Source organism: Xenopus laevis, chromosome 3L, assembly GCF_017654675.1.
Source record: "Xenopus laevis strain J_2021 chromosome 3L, Xenopus_laevis_v10.1, whole genome shotgun sequence".
NCBI lineage: Eukaryota > Metazoa > Chordata > Amphibia > Anura > Pipidae > Xenopus > Xenopus laevis.
The window spans coordinates 134,863,999-134,877,002 of record NC_054375.1 but is presented as its reverse complement, the minus strand read 5'-3'; the positions used below and the strand labels follow the sequence as shown (position 1 = coordinate 134,877,002).

Genomic DNA, 13,004 nt, shown 5'->3' with positions numbered 1-13,004 from the left:
CAGCATTGGTAGTCCAGGGTCCACCAGGCTTCTGCCTCAGGGGCCCTGCCCTATCTGCAACCCCCACACCCCTGTGCACAGTGTACCTTCTCTCTTTGGTGCAGAGATTGGGGCCAGGGGTGCGAGGTTAGGAGTAGGGTTGCCAACTGGCCGGTAAAAATGATGGTTGATCCCAATGTTATTAATAGGGAAAAAAGATAAATATATAGGAAGGCCGGTATTTTTTCCAGAAAAGGTGGCAACCCTAGTTAGGAGGCAGCTATAGGGTCTGGGTTGGCAGAACCCACTGGGTTTTTCCTGGTGTCCCGCCGGCCGAGTTTGAGCCTGGCTCAATTCATAGTGATTGTCTGCGGAATCTTACAGCAGCTACCCCACATTGTAAGTCCAGGCCTGATTTTGTAGCTTATTCATTCATGTTCAGGGGCTGGGAGCCACACCTACGACTAAGAATCAATTTGGTCTAAAACCCGTTAGGTGTTTCCTAAGTGCCTACACAGAAGATAAGATCGGTAATAAGCAATGCAGATCATTTTGGATTATATCAACATTCCATTTTAATTGGGTAAACTTGAACCCTTAGGACATATGACACATGTTGCCAAGTTTTTTTTTACTCCGCCAAGAATGCTGAATCGAACTGGCCAAGTGAATACAAGCAGGCGTTCATGGGAGAATCATTTTGCTGAAATGTTAATGTGATTTTTCTTTGCCAACGGGAGCAGTTTATTTTTTAGGGGTTTTTTTTTAATAAATTATTTTTCACTTGGAGACAAATAATCTAAATCTCATATTCAGGTCTGGACTGACATTCAAAATAGGCCCTGGCAATTTAAGTACACAGCAAAATTCGCCCATCCCCACACAGCAGCCCAAACAGCCCACCCCCACCAGCCCACTAAATAGTGAGTGTCTATGGCAATTTACAGCAGCCCCTCTGGCATTTGCCAGAACCCACAATTCCCAGTCCGGGTCTGCTCATATTACGTTAGAAGTTTCTGCTTTGACTCATTGACACCAACCTCTTGTTTCCTGGAGGAGAGGGGAGGTGTGATTGACCTGTGAGCCTTGCCTTTATTGTCTCCCAGCTATATAACTGCCTGGAAGCAGCCAGAGCAACACCCAGTACTGTATAGAGCAGGCAGTTAAAGGGAAAGACTGATCATTCACGTGTAAGGACACAAGACCCGGGGTTACAGGTAAGCAGGGATTTATTATTAAACATGACTGCTATTTGGGGGAACAAGTATCTGGGGAAATTAAGAAAAACACTAGTGTTATTGTTATTAATAAATATAATAATTATAAATATACATTTTTGTTTATTTAGCATAAGAATAATAGCTTTCCTGTGAGCCACATTTTAACAAACTTTTTTGCACTTCTGAAATGCTAAAATGTTTTTTTTTTTTTGCAGGGTCTGTTAATCAGTTGGCTTCTGCTAAATTGTTTTAAAAGTCAAAATCACCAGGGTAGAAATAGAGAGGGGCAGGCAGATACTGCTTTCAGTAGCAGTTAAACGGAAACATATCTTTGATACCTGTAGCGAATAAAGCAGCAGCACTCCGGTACTTTTGAAAAATTTGCAAAACTTTACTCAAATGCCATAGGCAAAGTTTCGGGCTACGCAGGCCCTTTGTCAAGCCATCTTTGTTACCATTACAATGTATTGCCTAGAATTACAGTAGAACTTCTTTCATTAGGCTAAAATTTATTTTTGGGTTGACATTACCTTTAATGCTTACCCTGTTAATAACACATTAAAGCGCTGTTTTGTTTTTTTTAAAAAAAGTTGCTTTAAAATATTTCCCCAATTTTACATTTCCCCCAATTTTTCACCACTTTTGTGGTCCCTTAAAAAACTTAAAATGTGAAAGCATATAATATGGGATATTGGAGGTCTCCTTTTGTATCTTTCTCTTAGTTACACATGATGCTGAAGGAGATAAAGGGGCGAGCGGTGATTATTGCCATATCAGAATTCCACAGCAGGCACGGAGAAAGTCTGGAACATCGCAAGGGGGTGAAACGAGATGCCAACCGACTATTTAAGGTCCTTTCTCGTCTGGGCTATACAGTGTCTCTAAATATGGATATCAGCGCCAAGGAGATAAAGGAGATCTACCAGAACGGTATGAACATCATCTATTCAGTACCATCAAATTGCTGTATTCAGGGCAACTCTGTGTCTCTTCTGCTGCAGAGGCTTTGGGGCTTCCTTTGGTCCAATCCAAACATGGACGTGGCACTTACTTAGTTATAGTTCCATAGTTGTCCAGGAAATTTCTGTTTGGCAACTCAATTCTTCCACTGGTATTTGTTTCAAGCATACATTCTACATTATCACCATAACTGACCCATAGGCTGTCCCATACTTAAAGACAATTTATCCCCAAAGCCCCAAAACAGCTGTGCAAAACATGATCACCCTTGGCAATTGCTGGTTTGGGTTCTGGACACTATTTTTGGGTATGCATGGGCCAATAGATTGTACGCCTGTTGTACCAGTGGTATGGCCTGGAGTATGGTGCTGTTGGTGCCTGTGCAATATGGTCAAGTGTGACTGTGTGTTTCTTCTTCAGAGAGCAAGTTGCCACAAGGGGAGTGCTTCATAAGCATACTGTCCAGCCATGGTGATGAGGGGCTCATTTATGACTTCTACGGGAAACCAGTTTTACTAAGAGATCTGTACAACATCTTAGCACCACATAATAGTCCTTTGCTGGCTGGGGTCCCCAAGCTTTTCTTTGTACAGGTAAGAGCAGCAAAAGAAGACTGTAGTGTGTATAATATATATAGGGGTTAATTTCTGTAGTAGTATGTATATCAAGCCTGACCCATGTGCACCCAATAAAAGGGATGAGCGGCATTTCACTTTGTTGTTTTAATTTTATATTATGGGGAGGTGGCTCTCCTCTCAATACCTGCTCTCCCAACCCCCACTTAATGGTGTCTTTGGAAGAGATCATGCTAAATAAAGAGAAAAGCAGATATGGTCTGTCTCCCCACAAAGATAACACTTTCCCTTTTTCACTTAGTTAGTACTGATACTGGGACACTGCCTTTGTACTTTGTACAAACTTTGTAACTAAAAGTGTCTTTTTTTTACAGTTCAGTTCAGTTCAGGAATAGTTTTTCCTAGGGGGCTATATATTGGAGTGCTGGGGTTAATTTCTGCAGTATATATGTATAATATATATATATATAAAATATAGAAGAGGGACAGGGGTCATAACGGCCTATTACAACTTTGTTTCAGGCTTGCCGTGGGGCACAGTTTGATGAAGGGGTGTTTCTGGAGACAGATGGCGATGCTTGCCCTACAGACGCCTTCTCTCTGAGCCTGAACCTGCCCACAGACTCTGTTCTAATGTTTGCCAGCAGTGAAGGTACGTTAATGTGTTCTCACCAACTAGGGTGGCAAAGTCATACAAGCAGAACAATGCTATGGGAATAAGTTGTACCTACACAGGCAGAATGAGCTATAAATGTAAATATATAATCTGCCCTTCCTGTGCCTGAGAAACCCACAAGAGTGTTTATATGCCAAAACCTGAACATGGACAGCCATTTATTGTTCTTATCTCTTCAGGACACGTGGCTTTCCAGAACCCAGTCGGCTCTGTCTTTCTACAGACTCTCTGTAACTTGTTGGAGGGTGAGGAAAGAAACCTTGAGTTGAACCAGATCCTCACTCGTCTTGCCCACATGGTAGCCTACGCATTTCAGAGCCAAGGACAGTATAGAGGGTACAAAGAAATGCCCTGCTACACCACCAACCTTACTCGAGAACTACATCCCTTCAGGCAGTCATAGCACGTGTGTTCCTTGACTGTACGACTGCCATAGACCACCAAAGTTTGTTTCCTTCTCTGAAAGGGATGAGCAACCTTCATGCTCTCCAGCTCCTCTGAGCCAATTACCTTCAATGGTACCTTGATGCTCCATCTGTAACTTGAATCTGATTGGCCTCATTCCATGGGACATTGTTTACAGACATTATTTATTTATAGGCATTTCACAATTTATTTATTTTTTCATTATATATAATATGTGTGTATAATTTAACTAATGCTTATGGCTATATATAAGTAATAAAAATATTTTTTTACTTGCTGATCAGGTAATGCGGGTTAGTAGTACTGTTGAAAATCTGGCCCTTTTTATTGCACGAAAAATGATGTACAGAACACAAGCCATGCCATGGTCAATACATTTCTTTGCAGTATTATCCACAGTAGCTACTGCGCCCGACAGTAAATCATTTTTGGGAGGGTCCTCTAAACACAAGACCTTGCGGAAGAAGGTCTGTGTTGATCAGTCAGGAATTCAACAGCAGCCTCGATAGCCAGCAGCCTTTGAGTCTACAGTATCTCTTATCAACAGGGTAACCATGTTGGGGAAGAGGCAGTAGGGGGCCATCAACAACAAACCCTAACAAACAACATTTAGTAGCTGAGCTTGTAACTAGGGGTCCCAAATATTTCCCTTGTACAGAGTCCAGAGAAAAAAAATTATGGGGCAGTCCCTGAAATCTAGCTGGCAGCTGCAGTATGTGTTCTGTAGAATTTGGACATTTAAAGGAACAGTAACATCAAAAAATAAAAGTGTTTTAAAGTAATGAAAATATAATGCATGTTGCCCTGCACTGGTAAAACTGCTGTGTTTGCTTCAGAAACACTACTATTTTATATAAATACGCTGCTGTGTAGCAATCGGGGCAGCCATTCAAAGGAGAAATGTCTCGGGTTACACAGCAGATAAGCTCTGTCCGTCTAATGGTGTTATCTGTTATCTATTAGTTAACTCTAACAGCACTCCTAACTGGTGGCAATTGGGCCTCCAGGATACTCACAAATCCTCTTTGGAATACTGCAGAGCTCTCTCCAGGCGAATCCAGCACAGTCAGTCATACAGTTCGATTACCAGCCCCTTTGGATGCTCAGATAGGAATCTCCTGCTGTTTGTTCCTCCAGTCTGGATTCCTTTCACACTCTCTGTCTTTTCAGGCACAGTATGTGGCTTCCCTGTGACAACCTGATCCAAATGAATTCTTTTGGTGCAGCCTCTGAGCTCTCTGGGCCCACCAGCAGCTCTCTTGCTTCCTTCTCTGTCCACCATGCGTCTCTCTATGCCAGGCTCTCTTCTTTTGCCATTATTGGGATAAGGGCAATGCTTTTGCACCAATTCCCCACACAACCAAAACTTGTCTCCAAGTCTGGAATTCAAAAATAAGCACCTGCTTTGAGGCCACTGGGAGCAACATCCAAGGGGATGGTGAGCAACATGTTACTCATGAGCCACTGGTTGGGGATCACTTATGTAGGGTAGGTGTAAAAGGGATATTTTCCTGAGGTGCCATACCTACTCTGATCAGTCGCCCAATAACATAAGAGTGAGGAGCTTAGTGACTATGGAGCACAAATATACCTCTATTGTTTGGTATGGTGTTCATTTTTGTGTTTATATTGATATACATTTTATATTATATATATTAAAGGATATCTTAAAGGGGTTGTTCAACTTTGAGCTAACTTTAGTATAACAGAGTGATATTCCAAATAACCCAGCAACTGTAGTTCGTACTGAATTTTGGATATTGCACAGCAAGCCCCATACACACAATGGGCTAACAGCTGTCTGCCTTTCCATCAATGGCAACTGTGAAGGTGCAACAGTCACCCTGCCATAAAACAATCCTGGCACTTACAGTAATGTCCATATCAAAGAGATGCAAATTACTGGACACACTGGTGTGGGTGCAGAGTAGAGTAAGAGTTCACAGAGAAATGAGACTCTGCTGGATCAACAAAGAGATGCCTGGAGCAGGGCTGATCCTATCAAATGTGGGGCCCAATTGGGACCATGTTGGCGGGGCCCCTAGACAAAGTGTTGCTGGCTACTGACACACCAAGTATTTAGGAAAATAAGGGCAAACAGGCACAAAATAGAAAGGAAAGCTGCAGACAAGGTAAGAGAGTGAGAGGGATGAAATAGGGGCACATAATAGGGGCACACAGGGTAAGAGAGAGAGGGAAGAAATAGGAGAGTGGACTGGGCCAATTAGTTTGGGGCAGGCTGGGCCGATTCAGCTTGGGAGCAGGCTTGGTTGGATTGGGGGCAGGCAGGGCCTATCAAGGTTGGAGGAAAGCTGGGCCTATGAGAGTTGGGGGCAGGCTAGACCTATGGAGTTGGGGGATAGGCTGGATTATCAGAGTTGGGGGTGGGCTGGACCTATGGATTTGGGGATGGGCTGGACTCTCAAAGTTGGGGGCAGGCCAGGCAGCATCATGTGCTGAGGGAAATATTATCTGTGCTGCCCTGTGGTGCGGGGCCCCCAGAGGTGCGGGGCCCTTATTGGGCCCAATTGGTACAATAGGCCTAAGGCCGGCCCTGGCCTGGAGCATTGGATTATGGAATTTCTTTCACAGTACATCCTAACTTGATTTCACTCCCTTGTCTATCTAAGAAGAGATGAATCGTCTCCAAAAACAGTTAACAACGACCTGATTGGCCTGGACTGTCTTTTGGGCGTGGCTGTCCTGGGAAAAGGGTAGTGTGCTTGTTTGAATGGTCTTCCTCATGTTCATATAAAGAGCAACTTTGTTAGTTAGGCACTTTCCACTCCCTTCCATTGCACCTTTCCTTGTCCCTTTCTTCCTTCCTCCATCTTAGTTAGTTAGTTCCCTTTTCATGATATATCTTTTAATTCCTTTGTAAGTAAATTCCACTTATTTAAAGATCAGATTGTCTCAAGGCAGTAGCCTGTCACCAGTGCCGGTCCAAGTTGCCCCAGGCTCCCAAGGCAACCCGACCGACTACATCGCCCCCTTCTGAAGTGCGTGCAAGCAAGCCCATTGTGCGTTTAGGAAGAGTGCTCGTTTGTGCGCGTTTAGGAAGAGTGCGCGTCTAGGAAGACATCGATTGCTGCTACAGATGGGGAACGAAGCGGCCGAACTAGGGGCAAGCCGCAGGAGAGGTACGGTGCCTGGCGCCCCTCCACATTTGTGCCCTAGGCACGTGCCTCTTCTGCCTACCCCTAGTTCCGGCCCTGCCTGGCACCCCAAAATAGATGAGATCCTACACAGACATTAATGGAATATGAATAGGAGAGGCCTGAATAGAAAGATGAGTAATAAAAAGTAGCAATAACAATACATTTGTAGCCTTACAGAGCATTTGTTTTCTAGATGGGGTCAGTGACCCCCATTTGCAATCTGGAAAGAGTCAGAAGAAGGCAGCAAATAATTTTAAAAAACTATAAAACAATTATGGCCAATTGAAAAATTGGACTTTCAAAAATTTAAGTTTTTTGGGTCAAATCCTTTGATTCAGATTCAATCGAATGCGCTAAAACTTCAATTCGAACTATTCAAATACAGCCTATTCACCCGAAGTTAAAAACTTCGATTTTTTTAAAATATATTTCGATTGGTCTTTTTTTATTGGAATCTCGAAGTTATGCCACCTTATTGTTATTGCTACTTTTTATTACTCATCTTTCTAATCAGAAACTCTCCTATTCATATTCCAGTCTCTTATTCAAATCAGTGAATCAGAATGCTGATATTGCAAATTGGAGAGCTGCTGAATAAAAAGCGAAATAACTCAAAAAACCACAAATGATGAAAAATGAAAACCAATTGCAAATTGTCTTAGCATCATACTAAAAGTGAACTCAATGGTGAAGAACCCCTTTAAGCAAAGGATTGAACTTTGTGTCAAACTCAAAATAAGGGGTTTATTTACTAAAACTCAAATTTATCTATTTTTGTATGAAAACAAAATCGACCAAACTCCCGTCCACAAATCGAAGTGACAACCTTTGTAGTGGATTTTTAGCTGCTTTGGGGTACAATAAATCTCAAAAAATTTGAGTTTTTATTTTTTTCACGAAAAACCTCAACCAGAAATATTGAGGTATAATAAATGGGCCCCTAAGTGTATTGAGTAGTGTAATGATTGTAAATGTTCCCATAGAAATCAGCAGAATTTGGTGGTGGGTGGTGCAGCTTTGCATAGCATTACACATGGATAGTCCTGATGCACGTATGATACGATCATGTCAGTGTCACACACACAGATGGATTGAGACAGAAGATGCGTGACTAGAGAAATCATCTATACTGCCTAATTAACAGAGACAGTCAGAGAAGGCAGACATACACAGGGCAGGCATGCATAGATATTTTTAAAGGATTTGTATTTTTGCATTGCTTTTTAGTTGATCTTTTGAGATATGTGGATAGTTTATGAAAACAAAAGCCAAGTTTTATATTGCATATTGTCATGCAAGAGTCTGGGCCCCTTAGGGTAGTACAGACTTTACCTCCCCAAAATGTCCTGTTCATAATTTAACAGTTCAAAGCTGCATATATAGTGTCAAGGGAGGCCCTATAGAGGCAACACTATAGGGGTTGTATTAGAGTTTTTAATGCCTGCAATGAACTCGAATGGTTCCTAATTTAAGAAAAAACTCGGATGGAAAAAACTTGAATCTCCGAGTTCGAGGTTAACAATCAGAAAAGTCAAATTGATCGAGTTTTCTGTGAAAAAAAAAACTAGAATAGCTTGAATTTTCAAGTAAAACCCTCCGATCATCATGAAGGCTATTAAAATCTTCCAGTGGGTCAAGGCACCTCTGATATTGACTCCTACATGACCTCGACAGGTTTTAAATGGTCTATTGTTGGATTCCAGCTATCTCCAGGTTCAATGTATAATAAATCTCAAAAATTATGACTCCAAAATAATCTCGAAAACTGTATTTTTATGTGGAAAACACGACTCGAACCTTAAAGGAGAATTCAATACTAAGGTTGAAAAAACCCTATCCCCCTGCATAGACCCCCCTCCCCAGCCTAAGTGTTACCCCGGGCAAATGCCCCTAACGTTTTACTTACAATCTTCGGAATGAAACCGGTGTGGAGGCACATGCGCAGTGGTAACAATTTTCTGCTTCGCGACAACTGCGCATGCGCTGAAACTTACGAAAGTTAACGAAGCTGCCGGTCTCATTCTGAAGATTACCGAAGTGGCTGAAGATGGCGTCTATGTAGGGTAAAGGGGTAGAGTTTTTTAACTTAAGAGTTTAGTTCTCCTTTAATACATCTTTGTGTTAAACATGCAGGTACAATGTATGGGTTGTCTCAGTGTCAGGGGCAGTAGCGTAACCAGAGGGGGGCGGGTCCTGGTGCGTGATGCACAGCCGGGCCCCGCCCCCTTCGTACGGCCGCATTTTCTGTGGCGCACGGGCTGCTGGGGGGCCCTGAGGGGGTGCGGGCTCAGACGGGGTGCGGGGCGCTGTGCCAATGAGGTTCAGAAATTCGCCTCAGACGGCAGAGACCAACTAGGTACCAGGGCCGGCAAAAATGCCGCTCCTGGTACTTTAAGAGCCAAATTTCTGTTTTTGAAACTTCTAGTGCAGAGAGCACAATTATGAAATCTGAGTTATCGTTCTCGCCCTCTCTGCCGCCCTTGACAGTAGCAAGCTGCCTCAGGAGGCGGAGAGGCCAGGATCGCCCATGCTCAGTGTTAAACAGGCATGTAATGTTGCAATTGCATAATGTTGGCATTAAGAAGCACGTTATTACATTGCTTTTGAAACAGTTTCAGAAAGCTTCGTATTAAGGGAAGGCCATCTCCCATATACTAAGATATCATTATGGAAGATCCCTTATCCGGAAAACCTAAGGTACCAAACATTCTGGATAACAGATTCTATACCTGAATATATATATATATATGGTATAGCACACCCATGACTTTACCCCCTACTGTCAAATATAAGGATATTAGATATCACTAAGGAGTTCTATGACAGTATGACCAGACTTCTAGTATCCTCATACTTCTCATAAAACAGAAAGGAGTATTGCTTTATTTATTTTTAATCATGTAACACAAGTGATATCACTAAGTCCTAGTTTATATAGTGGACAATGTACCCCCTACTGTAATTTATAAAGATATTGTAAGTCACCGAGGAGTTATTTTATATAGATCACATTACTCCGAGGTGACTTCTGATATCTTTATAAATTTCTAGTAGGGGGTACATTATGCATTATAATCTACATTTTGTGGGGGGGTCTGGAGGGAGGCTTGGGGGGGTCAGCGTCTAAATTTTGGTCACCGGCGTCCAATTTGGGTGCGCCGGCGTCCATTTCGGACTTGTGGTGTCAAATCCCGACTCGCTGCATCAAATTCGGCGGCCTGGGGGCCCCTGTTATAAACAACGCGTTCTGACGTCAGAACGCGCAGTTTATAAGGATATAATTTACAGTCTGGTCCCATAGGGAAATGACCAGACTGTAGATTATCAGGATATAATTTACAGGTGATTATTTAAAGTAAAGATATTAGAGGTCACAAAGGAGATCTATGACAGTATAGCGTTCAAGTGTCAGACTGGGGATCCTTGGGCCCCACCAGCCCACCCAAACCTAACCAATGCATTCACCTTCTGTGGCAGGGCCTACTGGGGCAAAGGCAAACTAGGGTTTTTCCCGGCACCCAGGTGGCACAGTTTGCACCTGTGCTGGTCAGAAAACTCCAAGCTTTTAGTTTAAAGTGTGGGTTACATTATACTGCACTTATAAAACAGAGGCTAAAACTGTAGCTTGTAGGGTACTATAGTGCAGCTGTAGGGTACATTCCAAGCAGGCAGTTAGAGGCTGAACAACTGCATTAATGTTTTCTATATTCCCTGACTTCCCTGATACAGGGCTTAAGCACTTGTCCTTGCGAAACCAGTTCTGATATCTGTCTTGTTCTCACATGTTTTCTGTCATTTGGGCCATTTCTCTGCAGTGTGCACCACTCCCTGTCACCTTTGTACCCTATTAATCATGATATGATTGTGTGTATAAAACTCCGCTGATAAACAGGGACATGTGAAAGAGAATGGTCATGAGATGGTGATAATGGACAGGAGGTGATAAATAAATATATATAAAAGAGAAAGGCTTGGCACTGACATCTGTAGGATCTGAGTTTTTGAAAGAAGTGAAAGACACATTATTGTAACTGACGGCATTTCCAGCAAGTCATACATATCAAATTGGCATTGTTACCAGGGATCTTACTCCCACAGCTCTATCATTCTCTGCACCCACAACCTTGGGTATGAGCAGAGTTGCACTAAAGGACTGGATTGTTTATTGTTACCCTAAATATTCTAACCCTGGTCACACCTGTGCACATATTTATTCCAGCACTATATAAATACATGTTAATAAAAATAATAATTCCTTTCCTTTATTTTGACTTTTTAACTTTAGGCAAAACATGTTTTCATTTTTCCCACCACTTTCTATATATATATATCTGGGGCATGCTGCTTTCATTTATCTGGGTCCTTGCCTTAAAGGGGTTGTTCCCCTTTGAGTTAACTTTTAACAGTTTTGCAATTGGTTTTCATTTTATGTTTATAATTTGTGATTTTTGAGTTTTTTTAGCTTTTTATTCATCTGCTCTCCAGTTTGCAATTTCAGCAATCTGGCTGCTAGGGTCCAAATTAGCCTAGCAACCATTCAGTATCGGACTAGGACACCAGGGGCCCACACAAAAACCTTAGACCAGGGGTCCACCAACAAACCATAGACATGGGGCCCACTCTCAGTACTATTATTCTTCTTCTCCTCACTCAACCTCTATTCTCCTAGTCTTTATTCTTTATATGCTATAATCTATTATTCCATCTATTCAGCCTCTTTGTTCTCAAAGAAATAGGCCAAATGTTTAGCAGCACAAGGGCCCGCAGACACCTGGGCCCACCGGGGGTTTTCCTGGTATCCCGGTGGGCCAGTCCGACACTGCAACCATTCACGGATTTGAATAACAGACTGGAATATGAATAGGAGAGGCCTGAATAGAAAGAGGAGTGTTTTTAGATGGGGTCAGTGACCTCCATTAGAGTAAGCTGGAAAGAGTCAAAGTCAAGGGTCAGAAGAAAGCAAATAATTAAAAAATTATAGAAAATAAATAATAAAGACCAGTTGAAAACTTGCTTATAATTGGCCATTTTATAACATAACGTAAAGGTGAGCCAACCCCATTAAGGGACACAGGTTTGTCCTAGAAAACCTTATGACAGCTTAAAGGTATATTGCCAGGTGGAAGGTCCTAATAATCCCTGACTGACTGCTCTGTACAGGCTCACCATTCACCAGCTGTAGCCCCTGGACTAGTATGAAGCACCACTCACAGGCCTGGAGCTTTTCACTAATGTGTGGGGCAGGTTGACTTGTCAATGGACCAAGCAAGAAGGGACTCATGGTTTGGAGGCAGAACCAATATTTGCACCCTGTCAGCTTTTCTCTGTTGGCAGTTTCCCACTTGCATGGGGTGAACCTCCCACTGAACAGAGGAGAGCTTAGACAGTCCACAATACTGGGAATGCCATACCATTAGAAAAACACTGGGCTGGGGATATTTCTTACAGATATAACAAACTAAAGTCAATTTGATGGATTGAAAAATCAAACTAGGTAATGCATTATGCAAAGCTTTGTAGCAGAAGATTCATTCTAAACTATTCCTTCAATCACTATTAGCCCTCCAAAATGTCATGAAACATAACAAGGATGTTATGGTCACTAATGGTACCATCCATATGTACTTAATATTCTTCTATAACTAATAGAAAATAGGATGAGTGAGCCAGAATGGGAGTCTCAGCCATTGAGCTGAGATGATTGCTCACTCCTTCAGAAACCAGATCTGTAGGAATTTCCAGACAAAGCAGAAGTATGGACGACACTTTGACCCCATCAGAAGTCATGTCTGTTTTGCATGGAAATTCTGCCTGATGTCATAATTCTGGTCTTTCTTTTTTCCATAGAAAATTCAAAAGTGTCTGTCACCAGTCAACTAGTGTACTGGTTGTATTTGTGTGTCTATCTATCTATCTATCTATCTATCTATCTATCTATCTATCTATCAATCAATCAATCTATCAATCAATCAATCTATCGCTCATCTATGTCTCTATCTATCTATATACT

General features: G+C 42.2%; 1 protein-coding gene across 3 annotated transcripts; it reads left to right on the top strand.

Annotated features, from left to right (window-relative positions):
• The first annotated feature begins 472 nt into the window (after window positions 1-472).
• XB5812047.L (provisional ortholog of caspase 7 L homeolog) lies at window positions 473-4,116 on the top strand. Of its 3 annotated transcripts, none has more exons than XM_018253468.2 (5): window positions 473-1,196; window positions 1,922-2,129; window positions 2,580-2,752; window positions 3,257-3,386; window positions 3,590-4,116. In XM_018253468.2, exons 2-5 carry the CDS (start codon window positions 1,928-1,930, stop codon window positions 3,811-3,813), a joined length of 729 nt encoding a protein of 242 aa, XP_018108957.1. In that variant the 5' UTR covers window positions 473-1,196; window positions 1,922-1,927; the 3' UTR covers window positions 3,814-4,116. The 3 variants fall into 3 exon arrangements, with proteins under 3 accessions (XP_018108957.1, XP_018108959.1, XP_018108958.1); XM_018253470.2 differs by having other exon boundaries at window positions 994-1,169; XM_018253469.2 differs by lacking the exon at window positions 473-1,196 and adding an exon at window positions 1,415-1,565.
• The last annotated feature ends 8,888 nt before the right edge of the window (window positions 4,117-13,004 follow it).